The following is a 15,360-nucleotide window of genomic DNA, read 5'->3' as shown; positions in this document are numbered from 1 at the left end:
TCTGCGGTCTTCAGTGGGATTATGATATGAGTAACAACAGGCTGACTGTGTTTACTCCTCTCCCCTGCAGCGACGCCACCAACTGATCCATCACAGTAACCCTCAGCTGGAGAACACACAGCACCTGGCCGTGGGGAGAGGGGGGTCTCAGCAGGGGGGCCGGCAGATGGTGACACTGCAGCAGCACTTCTCCAGGTAGCCCCTTCCCCACCCTGAAACTCCGTCACACACTCTACACACGTTTGATACATTTGGTGGGTTTGATCTGGTTAGAGGCTACCGACTGCTATTAACTCCACATCCAAAACTGAACTGTGAGCTGTGGCCAAGTTGCATTGTTGGCAATGTAGGTGTCAGGTTTTTGACAAGGAAGATGGAGGCACGGATTAAAAAGAGTACATTTGCTTTGAATTTTTAAATCAATTTATTTATGACACTGTTGGTTCTCTATTAATTAATCAGATTATAATACATTGGCAAACATTTATTCAACAACATAAACATATAATATAACAAATATTATTCATAAGGATAAATGTGGTTTTCTATTTCTTTTGAAAAAGGTGTTTGAAGACACATATTTGACATATTTGAAAAAGTGAGTGCATACTCCCTGGTTACAGTACTGCAGGTTTCTGTGTATCTGTATGTCTGACATTAGCATGTGGCTATGATAAGCAAACACCGACCAAGACTCTGTGTTTCTGATATATATTCTACCTAAACACACAGAATGGTCTTCAAAGGTTGAAGTAAGTGTAAGGTTTACAAATCCTTTTCAATCATTGTCATTTTCAGTATTTCAAAATAATGGAACATACAACTAGTGTCCCGAAGCAGTCAGATCTATGGGCAACAAAAAAATATGTGGGTTTACGCTTTTATGTAAAAAACAGGAGATGTTTCAGAACTAAACTTATTGGCCATTTGTCTTCAGTGACATAAGATGGTGGCGTGCCTCAAGTGATTGAACCAAGTTAAATTAAAGCTGCATAAGTGCCTTTTCCATTTGATTTATCGTATCAGCTTAGATATGAAGGGGAAGCAGTCTCTATGATTCTCTCTAGGTTGGTCACTATATCAATTACACATATTCATTAAATCCATTGTTAGAGGAAATGTAATTATTGCTCATTTAATTTAGCCCCAGGTTATTTGCTAGCTAAAAGGTTTGTGCAGGTGAAACAAGCTGACATTTTAAACAAAGCATCTTGGTATTCAAATTAAAGACAAGATATTTTCATGTGCCACAGTCTCCTAATTTGTAAATGAGTCTACAGTACTTATTCTTCTACTATTAGCTGATGGATATATCCAGACAATCTTTTCTTGCCTAGTTATTCTCAATCTAGCGTTTTTAGGCACAAACATTTATCCAATTAGCCTGGTCTAATCCTAACCCAATGAAATGAGTGTTGTAATGTCCTCAATACTCCGTTCTATCACCAGTTTAACACTACAGATTGCCAGTTCAGGTGACGTGAGGTTTTCCTGTTTCAATGTTTCCCAGAGTTTCCCCTGGATCGCAGCTGCTCATTTGTCAGGATAAGAAAACCCAGTGACCACAGTTCAATGACAAACTTTCCAACTGAGCAACAAAATAATGCCTAGAACATAACCATCAATGTTCAAACTCTAAAAGTGTTGAACGGCTGGGCTTCTGTTTGGACTTCCATCATTTTCATTAAGTTAAGAGCACACATGAGATTGTCTTTGCTTAGTTTTTGGGAGTACCAGCCATTAAAACTTGATATGAAAAAGTGTCAACCTACTGCTGGAGACTTCCACTGCGTCCCCTCTTATTGATCTGCCCTCACAGCATACCATAAAGAGAAATAATAACCCAGCATTATGTCCAGCCAAGTGCTGACGGGCCCTCATGATCCCACTTCCATATCATCTGCATATGCTCAGCGAGGTGTAAGATTAGGCCTGACGATTTGTGACTGTAAATTAGTTCAACCCTGCCATGCAGAAGATTTCTGCACTGATGCCTGATATTTAGGGAAATTAGAAATGAGGTTTATTTTTCTCCTTGTTAGTTAGTGCGAGGGGAAGTGTCAGTCAGCTGCAGAGCATCATACATAGAACAGAATCGTCAAATGATGGTTAAAGTCTCTAACAACTAGCATGTTTTCTTTAAGTCACCATTTATTTTACTTTGGCTATAGAGTTGGAGTTAGAGTTACTTATATTATGTCTATCATATACATTTAAAACGTAAAGATACATTCTCTCTTTCTGTAAAATAGTTTATCCTGGAATAATTTAGAGTTACAGGGAGAACATAAAAAAAATATCTAAAAAACATGACTCATCCATCACAATTTTTTAGAACGTGTAATGTTATAAATGAAAATGCATGACTGCACTGAAGGAGTTTCTTTTAAAGGTCCCCTATCATGCAAAATTCACTTTTTGATGTATTTTCTACATAAATATGTGTCCCCGGTGTGTCAGGAGACTCCCAAAGTGTCAGAAAATAAAACCCTCTCTCTTTTCCTCCGTACCCAAATCTCTAAGAACGGGGGTACAACGGAGCTGATCCAGATTTGCGTCCGATATGACGTCATATCTGAAATGTGGGCTTGCTTTACACAAGAGACTAGAGAGTGCTGGAAATTTTTTTGGGCGGAGAGGGCCTTTTATCAGTTATTAAAGTATTAAAGTTGAAAAGCAATGATTAAAAGTTCCCCCATTCCAGGCTTTGAACCAGGAGGACATCGCTGCATTTGGGCCGCCGGCTCTATCCACTGGGCTATATATTCCTTAAACTATTGAACTGTTTTTATATTAGTCATAATTGTCTTTTTGTTCACAACTTCTCCACATTTCGAAGTGTTTCCCGAGCCAGAACGACCTATCTTTCTTCCTGGCTTGCTCTATAATGATCCAATTCAAATGCAATACCAACACCAACTCAACAGCAACAACGCAAACTACGTCAACCCACACATTGCGCATTGTTTAGAGCGGTTATAAAGTGTTGAAGCGCTCAAATTCGAAACTTGGTCAGAGGGCCTAGGTATAAAAGTCACGGCTCGCCACTGCCTTGTGGTAATCCTGAGAGAGAAAAAGCATTTGAGCTCCATACTGTTTCAGAAATAATGCTTGATGTGGTTTGGAACATGATATGGCATTTAATCACGGCAGCGTTTAGCTGAGTTTCTGCTGGTAGAATTCTCCTGCATGAGCTCCCCCTCCTCTTTTTTTTAAAGCTACGGACCCAGAATCAGCACTTTAGGGCTGAAATAGATGGATATGAGGCATGACTAGAATGGGTGATCTGTTTGGTATTTTGAGCAAAACACTCCATAGACATGTTTTTTATATATTTTTATATATCTGAGACATAATATATGCCTAAAAATTGTATAATAGGAGACCTTTAATATGTGATACAATTACAGATAGATACGTGGACTGTCAAAAACCCAGCACACACATGCAAATGTGTTAGTGGCTGCAGTGACCTGATGCTTTATGAAATAAAGTATGAACCTCTGAGGAGAGCAGCAGCGAGGTGCTTCACACACAGGGTGTGTTTGTTTTATTGTGGAAAGGGGTCACGTTACTACAGTAATCAAAGGGAAGTAGGCCGATCATTCAGTTATTGAGTGCAGCCTGTGGCAAAATGTCACAGAGCTGCAGAAAGCCAGTCAGAGCGAGGGGTCAATCCCATTTGAGACTCATTTCATATACAGACTGTGAACGCATGCATCAGTGCACATTGGGGGAGGTGGTGGCCGAAAGACCAAGTGCTACCGAGGTGTCCCTGAGCAAGGCAGCTTCCCTACATTAATAACAGCATTTATTATTTAAACATTACCCAGTGAACACTATAAAAAACTCAATGTAATATAACAGGAGCACAGAGCAGTGTAGTTAAACCATAAAGAATCAAACTCCGAACAACAAGGAAAGTGTAGATATATTCACTTCAAGGAGGTCATACCATAGTGAGTGCTGGGGAATTAGCTCAAAGAGTGTTTCTGTTTTTTTCTATTCAGCAATCATTTAATTGCCAAGGTACAGTCGAAATAGTCGGAAGATCTGCAGAGTTTCTGCTGTCCTGATGTCAATGGGGAGCTCATTCCACCATTTAGGACCCAGGATAGCAGACAGGCGTGTTTTTGAGGGGAACCTCACGTAAGTCCGAAAAGTGAAGACTGTTCTCAGCTACAGTTGAACTATAAGCTTACTAACGTGTTAGTTTGCTGGGTAATGTCCTTACCAACCGTCAGTATAGTTGCTGATCCTCCACCACAATGAACATGTGATGTTTAGGTCAATATGTCATCAATTTGGTAAAAACGTAGATTAGTTACACAGCATAATCAGCACTAAACTGTTATTCATTTATTACTTTGCAAGTATGAGCTGCAGTTTCTTTCTAAATCAAAAGCATTGAATAGTGTATCGGCAATGTATTTAATCATACAAAAAAAGCATTGAAGCAATTTTGAACTTTTCATGTTAATCATCTACAATATAACTCAACATTATTTATTAATGTGGCACTTTTCATACAAACACATGCTCTGACGCTTCACATATAGAGAAAAAAAATGATACCGTACAATACAATAAAAATACAATGTTAAACGTGAGTAAATACAAATCAGTGGAATAAGAGAAAATAAACTGAAGGGATAGGGATTCAAATTGAAAGGCTAGCTTGAAAAGATAGATTTTAAATTTTATTTTACATAAACTTCATTTGGAAATCTGCTTTTAAATCAGCCATCCAAGGAAAACATTTAAAAATGCTTATTGCAATTATTTTAAATCAAAAAAGAACTCTGTTTAACCATAATGTCTTTCATGCATCCCCTGTGTTATTGTACTATGTGATTGCTGTACAAGAAGGTAGTGTTTTTCAGTTGCATGTGGAAACTCCACCAATTTGACATATGGAGATCAGCTCATTGGTCACAGGGAGTAAAACAGTGAAAGCTTTTCATCTGAGCCCAGCACCTTAATGTAACATTCCCTCAAATAAAAGTAAGACCGACCATTTTTTAGCTTTCATCCAGCAGAACTTCTGAAATGAGTTTGAACCCGGAGCGAGACGGCGCTGACCTGTCTCCTGCCAGACTGCGGTCATGTGACGAGGCAGAGAGGAAGAGGCCTGGTTAGGTTGGAGTCACACGGGGCAGCAGCTTGTTCTCCTTCTTTGTGAGAGCACTCAACTGCACATTATTCCCCCACGGTCCACTGAGACACCGACCCACTTTCCCTCAGTGCCCCCTCACAAACACAGAGCTCTCTCAGCCTCGTTTCAAATGAGCAGCGTGGCTGAGAGTCAGTAGGACAGCAGCATGTGGTGAGTGATGATGGAGAGGGGGAAAGGCAGAGGCAATGAATGAATTATTGCTGAGAATACCATGAATTTTGATAGGAGTCAGGTGGATTGTGCGACTTGATGCTGAGTTAGTGCATGAGACCAAACTTTAAGGAGGGTGCTGAGAAAATGGTCCAAGTCTCACAGTGAAGGGTGCACTTCCTGTTGAGGCTCAGGTGCTGTGAAAGATAACCGACAGACAAAGTGTTGAAATAATATGATTTTGTATCATATTTATTATACATGGCATACAAGAAGATGTGTTAACTCAACAATATCGTTTTCTGATGTAGGCATGGTTTACTTCAGCGGAAAAAGGTTTTTGCTTTAACTTAAAATGTATTTAAATCATTCCAGTTAATCAGATCAGTGTGGCAAAAGGGATTACAAAAATGTGTCAAAGAAAACCTTTCCCCCCTCATTATTGTCTCCACTTTAAATATGTTGGTAACTTGGTAAATGGAAAAAGCAAACACATGTTTTGTAAAAGATCAAGGTTTGGAAGAATGTTCTGCATCTAACTTACGGACTCTTGTATTCACACATCAGCTGTCTCCTGGCTGGAAGAACTTCACAGACTCTCTTTGGACTTTGATTAGAAAGGTATTTCTCAGAACGAATAAGCACAAAAGGACAAAATGTGTTGTCTCAACATGTCATTGACAATGCAGCTGTGTTCTATGGGATGTCATTTATGAGACCAGGCTAAAAGGTTGTATGAGGGCCATATCATTCGACTCAACTGACATTTCAACACAATGCACACAAGATGGCTCCGTGCAGCTCAAGCATTACAAAAAACGAAATATGTGTATTGTTACAACACAGTTTACATACACACCAACAATATATGTGAATATGGGTAAAGGGCATACAAATCAGTGTTCCTCTTGAGGTGTGAAACACAGCCAATCGTTTTTTTGAAATCTTGTTTCTGGTTCCTGGCGACTTTGAGTCCAGTGTGCTCTGTTGATTTGATCTCTCTCTTTAGCAAATATCCTCTCTGTTCACAGTTTGTTGCCAGCTGCCAGTGTCTGCTGTTGTGTGGAGCAGGTAGTGTGCAGTGGGTTTAAACATCTGGCGGTGTCTGCTGTTGTGTGGAGCAGGTAGTGTGCAGTGGGTTTAAACATCTGGCGGTGTCTGCTGTTGTGTGGAGCAGGTAGTGTGCAGTGGGTTTAAACATCTGGCGGTGTCTGCTGTTGTGTGGAGCACGTAGTGTGCAGTGGGTTTAAACATCTGGCGGTGTCTGCTGTTGTGTGGAGCACGTAGTGTGCAGTGGGTTTAAACATCTGGCGGTGTCTGCTGTTGTGTGGAGCACGTAGTGTGCAGTGGGTTTAAACATCTGGCGGCTGGTTGAGAGGGTCTGAGTGTTACACCGTGCCATCACACCATTCCACTTGCAGCTGATCACATCTGCCTTTCACTTCCTTGAGACTGCATACATTTACATCAAGTTACCATTTCTACTTTTTCTGGATTTCCAACTGAAAGACTATTAGAGACCCTTATCCCCCACCCCCCTCCCACCCACCAACCCACTGACTTCCCTTTGACACCCGGTTGTTCCAGGTCAGTGGCAGTGACTTGGGGCAGGAATGCCAATGGTGTGCTCACAGTCAGAGATAACGCTAATGGCTGTGCTACACACCTCACACGGGGGGTGGGGGGTCAGTGTCTGTCAAGCGTACACAGCTCAGAGGGAAAACAATTACGATATAACAAGGCATGACCGCACCGGGGGGGCATGGGGCCAAATGTCAGCCGCAATATGATGTGTGTTTTGAAGCTTGAATAATATATCTAAGGATTATATGTCAAAGGATAATGTGAATTTGCAAACATCAGATCTGTGCCATAAACAAATAGGAAAACTAAGTTTAAACAGAGCTTTGAACAGCTGGGATGCACTGTAGCATTACTATATCTACTTGAATGTTTAAAATATTTAACATCTACATGGCTTTAGAAAATATGCTCATTTCATTTGGGTCAGATGATACCTGGTATAAAACATTGAAGCTGCACTATTTTTATGGAATATGAGAAGGGTCACTAATTAATGATCTCACAGGATTGTCGCTGCACTCAGATCTACGGAGGAATTGAGCATTTTTAAATAACTATTCATGTTTTGCTTCAGACTCATGGCTCTCGTCTATTGTGTCCAACACTCTATTCTATAAGAACAAACGGTCATTATATAGCATGCAAAAGCACAAAGGTGTGAAAAGCCTTAGATTGGTCAATTTTGATGATCTTTTCTAATCCTGAAGGGCTTCTTGAGACAGGCCTCTCAATATGGTGTGCTATTATTTGTAGGAGGTGGCACTAATCAGCAAATGTAATATACAGTAGCTCTAAATATGGACCTTTATTACTCACCACTGCTCATTACTTTGTTCATCAATTAGCATGTTAGCATTTGCACTTATTTCAGCCAACATTAGCCAGAAATATCACAGGTGTGCACAGGTGTGTTAGCTTCACATTCCTCAAGTCGTTTTTCAGGAGAAAATACATCATACCGCAGACACTGTTAGGTTTTCGATCCAGAGAAAGCCTGTCATGAGCTGTCAAAGAGTGTGTGCTTGCTGATCAGAGTGGACAAAAGGAAGGCTGCGTCCTCTCATCCTCATCACTTCCCTTTCACTCCAGCTGTTGGCTCTAAGCATCAGACTGCACCCCCCCCCCCTTACCTTTGGCTTCACATCACTACCAGCTGATGATATTAATAGTATATATAAACGTAGCCATTCATTGATTGCCATTGAAGTACTCATATCTTGTACTTAAGTAAAAGTAGAAGTACCAGAGTGTAGGAATACTCTGTTACAGTAAAAGTCCTGCATTCAAAATGTTATTCAATTGAAAGTACAAAAGTATTATCATCAAAATATAGTTACCAGAAGTAAAAGTAGTGATTGTGCAGATTGGTCCATTTCAGAATAATATATATGATATGTTTTATAATGATTGATCATGAAAGTGTTCTCAAAGCTGGTAAAGGTGCAGCTAGTTTGAATGACTTTGTATACTGCAGGGTAGCTTGTGGATTTACTCCAGGTGGAACTAAAGTCTGATTTAACACTTGATTATATTTCACATCATTCATCCACATCTGTGAAGTAACTAAAGGTATTAAATACATGTAGTGGAGTAAAAGTACACCATGTAGCTCTGAACTGTAGAGGAGTAAAAGTACACCATGTAGCTCTGAACTGTAGTGGAGTAGAAGTACACAGTAGCAAAACATTTAAATACTCCAGTAAAGTACAACTACCTCAACATTTTACTCAAGTACAGTACAATATTTTAACATAATTATATATATTTCATTTATTTCACATTTAAATAAAGCAATTAATTCGGTTAACAATTTGTTAGGTTTTCCCTTTAAAAAATAACAAAAAGTAAATACAAGAATACCGTTAAAGTACCGGATCGATAAGCAGTATTGATAAGACTAGTAGTACCATAGAAAACCTTAACGATACCCATCCCTAGATATTACACAAGTAAAGTGTTAAGAGAGTGAAATGTTGCTTTACGAATGTCAACACTTGATGCCGTCACCTTGATTACAATGTCAGAAACCTGTATTTGCCTAACTGAATTGGTTTAAAGAGAGAAAACATTTTGACTAAAAGTTGACTAAAATGTAATTTTTCATCGACTAAAAGTTGACTAAAACGTTTTGAGTTTTCGTCGACTAAAACTAGACTAAAACTATGAAGGATAGAAATGACTAAAATGTGAGTAAAACTAATAACCATTTTCGTCTAAAGACTAAGACTAAATCAAAAACAGCTGCTAAAATGAACACTGGCTGCGCATCACTCTCATTCAGGTTTAGGAACTTCCCCTCGATATTATTGGCTCTAACGGTTCAAAAGAGGTGTCAATCACCAAAATCGACCAATATGGCAAATCCACCCAAATGACCCCAGAGGTGGGTTTCTTTTGCTAAACCTCTCTAAAAGGGTCAAGTTTCACTTGTTTTGCATCAATCTTGATACAGGGTACTTATTATATGTTATTGGATTCCTAAAGGTTTTTCTCTACTATCCCATCATTCAAGGGTGGTTTTCACTACAGTATAAGTAATGTATTTTTTACTATGTTCAATCTGAATTTACTTTAAAATAAAAACATCTATATTGATTCTGACTTTTCTACATCCAACGGTACAACACTACAATGACAAACTTCCAGTTCACCTCAAGATAGTGAGAGCTGACATTAAAAACGTGTCACTGATCCCAATACCCTCCTGACACACATTTCCGTTATGAAAATGGATTTGTAACCAGGGGTAAGGTTTTAATTCAATGTGCTCCCTCTGTCCCCTCCCAGGGTCAGGATAAGATCCATGCTCTCATCTCTAAATTCAATTGCAGGTTCTCGCCTCAAACTGTCATTCCTGGTGTTGGCAGACAGGAAGGAGGAGTAGATGTCTTCATTTCTAAATGTATTTTGGGTCATATGTGTATTGGCAGTTATCCATCAGGTTACAGTAGACCCCTGTGGGTCACTTTAATGGTGGGCTATTAAAGGCATTGTGGGCTCCTCATCCTTTAAAATACCTTCTAAACCTGAATCCGTCTTCTTAATGCTCTTAACTCAGACCCATCATGTCTTTCCTTTGATCAACTCTGATAAAAGGCTGTTCAGAGTGTTTCACTCCCAGGCACAGCCATCTTCTCATTCTTATCATTTTGCTCAGGAGTCTGTCTTATATTTCCCCATCATCATATTATGTCTGATATGTATGATCTGTGGACTGCTACTGAAAACCTTTTTATTCTACTTTTGCAGAAGAAAAACAACTGATCACAATAAATTCATGTGACTATATTTAAATATTTTCAATCATAAACAGTTAAGAAATAAAAGACTAAAATGTTGTCGTTCATGCCCATCGTGTTCTACAGTTTAAAGTCTTGGGTTCTCTCACACGTTCTTCGATCCAGTGGGGTTCCCTGACTTTTGCCTGTTGTGTTCTTGAACGCAGCATGGAGGAGACGGTGCGGACGCTCCTACAGAACCAGGACTCACTGGAGGGGCCCAAAGTGGACCCGCTGGACCTGATGAAAGCCTACAAGGTACCTCCATCATCTCAGTCTGATAACACTGATGTTCATTCTGCTGTGCGTGCTCTCACCATTTAGATTTAGTCAAATGACATCCTGTCTGGAAACTGACAAAATGTATAAATTGTCATAAAGTATATCTAATAAGGTCAAAAGTAGTTCCTACAACTCATGCAGAACGTCCCATAATCATAGCAGAATGCTTTAATTGTTATCATGAGAAAACTTTGAAAACTTGAAAAACAAAATGTGAATTCTATAAATCATAGTTACTTTGTGAGTCCCCTCACTGTGTTTGTGTGTGAGCAGGTTTTTGTCCCACCGCTGTGTTGGTGTGGATGCATTTAGGAACCCAACTCTTGAACCATAAACCAAATGCAAACGAGACTCATGATTAAAAACACTAATTAGTTTGGGTCTAAAGTTACTCAGCCTTATCTATTTCCTGTCCTTTCATGCCACCATCCATCCTCTTTTTTAATCAATGCTTTTTAATATTTGGTTTCTGCAGCTCTACATTAATCATTAACTCGAAGTGCTTGCCACTACAGGCCACTAAACACATGACAACAACGTATCATCTCATACAGAGATGAGGCTCAATTTACAAGGCAGGAAAAAAGCACAACATGTAATCTCAACAATACAAAGACATGTATGTCTGTCTCATTTTCATTTCCCCAAATAATGTATCAGTGTAATTAAAATGCATATAATTTGTTTTGCCAATGTTGTTCTGACATGCAGCAAAGTGAGATGAAACCTGGCTTTTTTAAACATACATTTCTGCAGTTAGAGGTTCAAATCTGAGGCCAGAGTCAGAATCAGAAATCTAAAACCATACAGTATTTAGACTGGAACTACGAGGGCGCAGGCCAAGGCTAATGCTGCATTCACATGGTACACAGATGGTCCCAATTTACAGAGATTGGATGTTGTTCTTCCAACTTCTGTGTGATCATGAGTAAAGACGTTGTGTTTTATTTTATGGCTCAGAGAAGTTTGCCATTTGGGGACTTGGTTTATCTGATTATTCCAACATCACATGAATGCTGCACTAATGCCAATCTTGCAATGGGAACAAAACAAAGTCGATATGTGCCCCATGATTTAAATCTGCAGCAGTATGTAACGGATTCTTCTGTGGCCCAGGCTCTACACTTCTCATGAAAATCAGGCAGTGAACATGTTCTCTTATGAAAATGAAGTGTCTCAAAGTGTACAATTCTTTGTGCACGCTATTTTCTGAACATGTTAAACGAAATAACCTAATGCAAAGTGGTGGGGACAGAATTGTCCATTTCCAAAAGTGGTGGGGACATCCGGCGTCCCCAGTATAAATGACTCCTATGCCTGAAGGCCACACAAAAACATTCAGGGGGTGAGTTACCTGCAGCGGTATTACAATAGCTCACTTGGTACATCTGGAATACCCAACTGTTTGGTATGGTATATTGTTCTTATGTTTTACGTAAATCAGTGTTTTTCAGATTAAAAAATGATCCCCTGGAGAAGCGGATTCTTGTTGTTGAGCAATGAGACCGTTGATATAGCTCGAAGCAGATGAATTAATCCCTACATCGTCCCATCACAACCTCAGCCAGCCCGCTAACACTTGGTGCTGCTGCACAAACATGAAGCTAAATAGCATGCGTGCTAGTTTTAGCTTCATCCGTACAGATCACTAAATCATAACTCAACATGCTGCAGGCTTCATACACTTCACTTCGCTGTCACATTACATGGGGTCATTTTTTATTCCATGTTCCCTCATTAAGTATGGCTTTATGAGTTTTTGTGTATTTGCAGGAGTGGTTTTATCTTTACTGCTAAGCCCAGTATGATGAATAATTCAGTTTGATTTCTTTGTGTCCAGGACAAACTCCTGGAGGAGATGTGGAAGCAGCAGGACAGCCTGGAGGGTCCCTCCGCCCCCCCCGCAGAAAGGCCTGCTGAGTCGGAGGCCGGCGGAGGGTCGGAGGACAACAACCCCCTGCTGCAGCGCCTCAGAGCCCTGGAGGTAAAGAGCATGGTCCACCCCCCCCCCCCCCCCCCCCCCCTCCCCCTCACTCTTTCCCATGTTCTCACCACTCCTCTTGTTCCCCATCCTTAAAATGTCACATTCATCGAGAGAACCATGTGTTTTATTAGATGTCTTTAATTAGAGACATGGAGCAATTGCCTAGCTTGGGGACAGAAAACAAGGACTGATAAAAAACAGTGATGACATTATGGTCTGTTTGATCAGAATAGATGTTTTTAAGGCTGTCAACACTAACTCTTTAACACTTGCGATTCATCGATAAACCTTATTGCGTTAAAAGCAGAATTAAACAAATGAATCACATAACCAAGGTTGACCCCAAACTACTCCCATCATTTCAGCGTGGATGTATACCATGAATTGTTTGGCAGTGAAAAAGCAATAAAACTGAGGAGCTGGCACAAGCTGCATGTATTACTCTGACATCAGACCACCAGACATCAGTCAGAACCAGCAGGACCCCCGTGTGACGGCCCACCTGATCCAGGACCTGTGCTGTAGTCACAGCAGAGGAGAGGCATGTTGCTGAAACACGTAGCAGGCAGCACAGGAGTGGGAGGTAGCATCAACCATACTAACATACTTTAAACATGTAATCCGTTACAATAACTTACATGTCAAATTAATAATCCAATCAATAAATAATACAATGTAACATTAGAAAAGAAGAAAGATATTTCATAATAATAACGTCATTGCTTACAAATGCTTTGTCAAGCTTAATACATGAATTAAAAGCATAGACTGTATTTTTGAGGGCTTTACAACGCCATTCGTGTAGCAACATTTTGTTCTGCGCTTTCATCCTGTTTTTGAGGGCTTTACGACGCCATTCGTGTAGCAACATTTTGCACAGCCGCCAGGACAGGTGAAAAATTTGACATTCTGGAGTCAATGGGTTCAAAATGTCCAACATGCTCGCTAGTGCCACCTATGAAAATCACATGTCGGGAATATATATATATATATATATATTTTTTTTTTTTAATAGACATACTCTGGGGGTCATTATGAACTGAGATGTAAAGTGTCACAACCAATGACGAATGTGGGCGTGGCCTACACCGTTTTTTTTAAATTTCCATGAGTTAAAATGAGCTACGGACGCAACATTTGGGAGTTAAAATGAGCTATGGACGCAAAACTTGGAACACGCGTCACAGCCCACGACCTTTTCGAGAACGTAAAAATAAATCGTATTTCTTTTTTAAAACAGCTCAGTAGCGCCCCCTATTGTGTGGTAGTCGCATATAGTTTCTCCGATCTTCACGAATCTTGGCACAGACATTCCTCATGGAATTGCGGACATATTTCCAATTGGCTTCCATAAGCCCCAGGAAGTCGGCCATTTTGTAAAATGTGCGTTTTTCATGCATTTTAAGCACTTCTTTAATAACTCCACTTAGGGAAATGATCGGAAAAATTCCAAACCCGGACAAGTTAAGCGCATATCCAATGCAAAGCTACTTTGCAATGGATTAGTCGTTCGCTCGAACGGGGAGCTCGTAGGCTAAGGGAGAATGTACAATTTTTGACGATTTATTTGTGACAAGTTACTCCAAAGAACTCTCATATAGTTCGTCCGATATTCACGAAACGCTATATACACATTGCTGTTATGATTGCAAACATATTTAACAATGGCTTTCATTAGCCCCACCCCCCAGGAAGTCGGCCATATTGAAGAATGATGCATTTTGAGCACAAATGATCAGAACATTTTCATTTCAGGAGGGGTTAAGCGCATATCCAATGTGATACTACATTGCGAAGGAATAGTCAATCGCTCGAAAGGGGAGCTCGCAGGCTAGAAAGTACAATTTGTGACCATAGATATAGCCGCTTTCACACCAAGTACTTTGCCGTACCTAGTGCCCCGGCACTTATTACCCCAGGGCACTAAATACCAATCGCAATAGCCGCGTTCACACCAAGTACTTTGCCGTATTTAGTGCCGGCACTCAGAGCCCCGGCACTTATTACCCCAGGGCACTTAGTACAGATCGCGTTCACACCGGAGTACTTTTCCCTGAGGGAAGATTACGCAAATGAGCCGCTGACGTCACTTCGTCTTCTTCTGCTTTGGGTTTACTGGCAGGCAGCAAACAACTTCACGGCGTATACTGCCACCCGGAGTCCCCGGCCGGAAGTCCCCGGAGTTGGGGACTGGCTTCAGTAGAAGCTGCTGGGACTCCCAGCAGCTTCTACTGAAGCCTTCCGAGTAAATCGCCAGAACGCCGACACCTCCTCATCTCCACCGCTCCCATGTTTTGTTTTGTGTTGCCATAAATTAGTTTCTCTGCGTTTGTGCACTGGGCGAATGCTAATGCTAATAATGCTAATGCCAGGATAATAAAATGACGGCTCTACAAAACATTTCAGAGTTGTGCGAGGCGTGGTTTGCAATTCGCCCAGCCAACCAGAACTGGGGCACTTTTTTCCCCCAGGAAAGTACCATCTCTCAGCAGGCACTAAAAATGGGGGTAAAAGTTCCCGAGATTAAGTGCTCTTTTTGGTGTGAACGCGACATAAGGGGTACTAACGGAACTAAACGCGAAAAGTACGGTGAACAGTACTCCGGTGTGAACGCGGCTATTCACACCGGAGTACTTTTCCCTGAGAGAAGATTACGCAAATGAGCCGCTGACGTCACTTCTTCTTCTTCTGCTTTGGGTTTACTGGCAGGCCGCAAACAACTTCACGGCGTATACTGCCACCCGAAGTCCCCGGCCGGAAGTCCCCGGAGTTGGGGACTGGCTTCAGTAGAAGCTGCTGGGACTCCCAGCAGCTTCTACTGAAGCCTTCCGAGTAAATCGCCAGAATGCCGACACCTCCTCATCTCCACCGCTCCCATGTTTTCTTTTGTGTTGCCATAAGTTAGT

General features: G+C 40.8%; 1 protein-coding gene across 1 annotated transcript in view; it reads left to right on the top strand.

Moving 5' to 3' along the window:
• Positions 1-15,360, top strand: part of LOC117485731 (nck-associated protein 5-like) — a 117,306-nt gene that overhangs the window by 18,450 nt on the left and 83,496 nt on the right. The window contains exons 2-4 of the mRNA XM_034134399.1: positions 71-195; positions 10,356-10,446; positions 12,311-12,454. Of these exons, the coding sequence (XP_033990290.1) occupies positions 167-195; positions 10,356-10,446; positions 12,311-12,454 (264 nt within the window). The 5' untranslated portion in view covers positions 71-166. The remainder of the gene's footprint in view (positions 1-70; positions 196-10,355; positions 10,447-12,310; positions 12,455-15,360) is intronic.

Source organism: Trematomus bernacchii, unplaced genomic scaffold, assembly GCF_902827165.1.
Source record: "Trematomus bernacchii unplaced genomic scaffold, fTreBer1.1, whole genome shotgun sequence".
NCBI lineage: Eukaryota > Metazoa > Chordata > Actinopteri > Perciformes > Nototheniidae > Trematomus > Trematomus bernacchii.
Note: the sequence above shows the minus strand (reverse complement) of the source record. Positions and strands in the feature narration are given on the sequence as shown.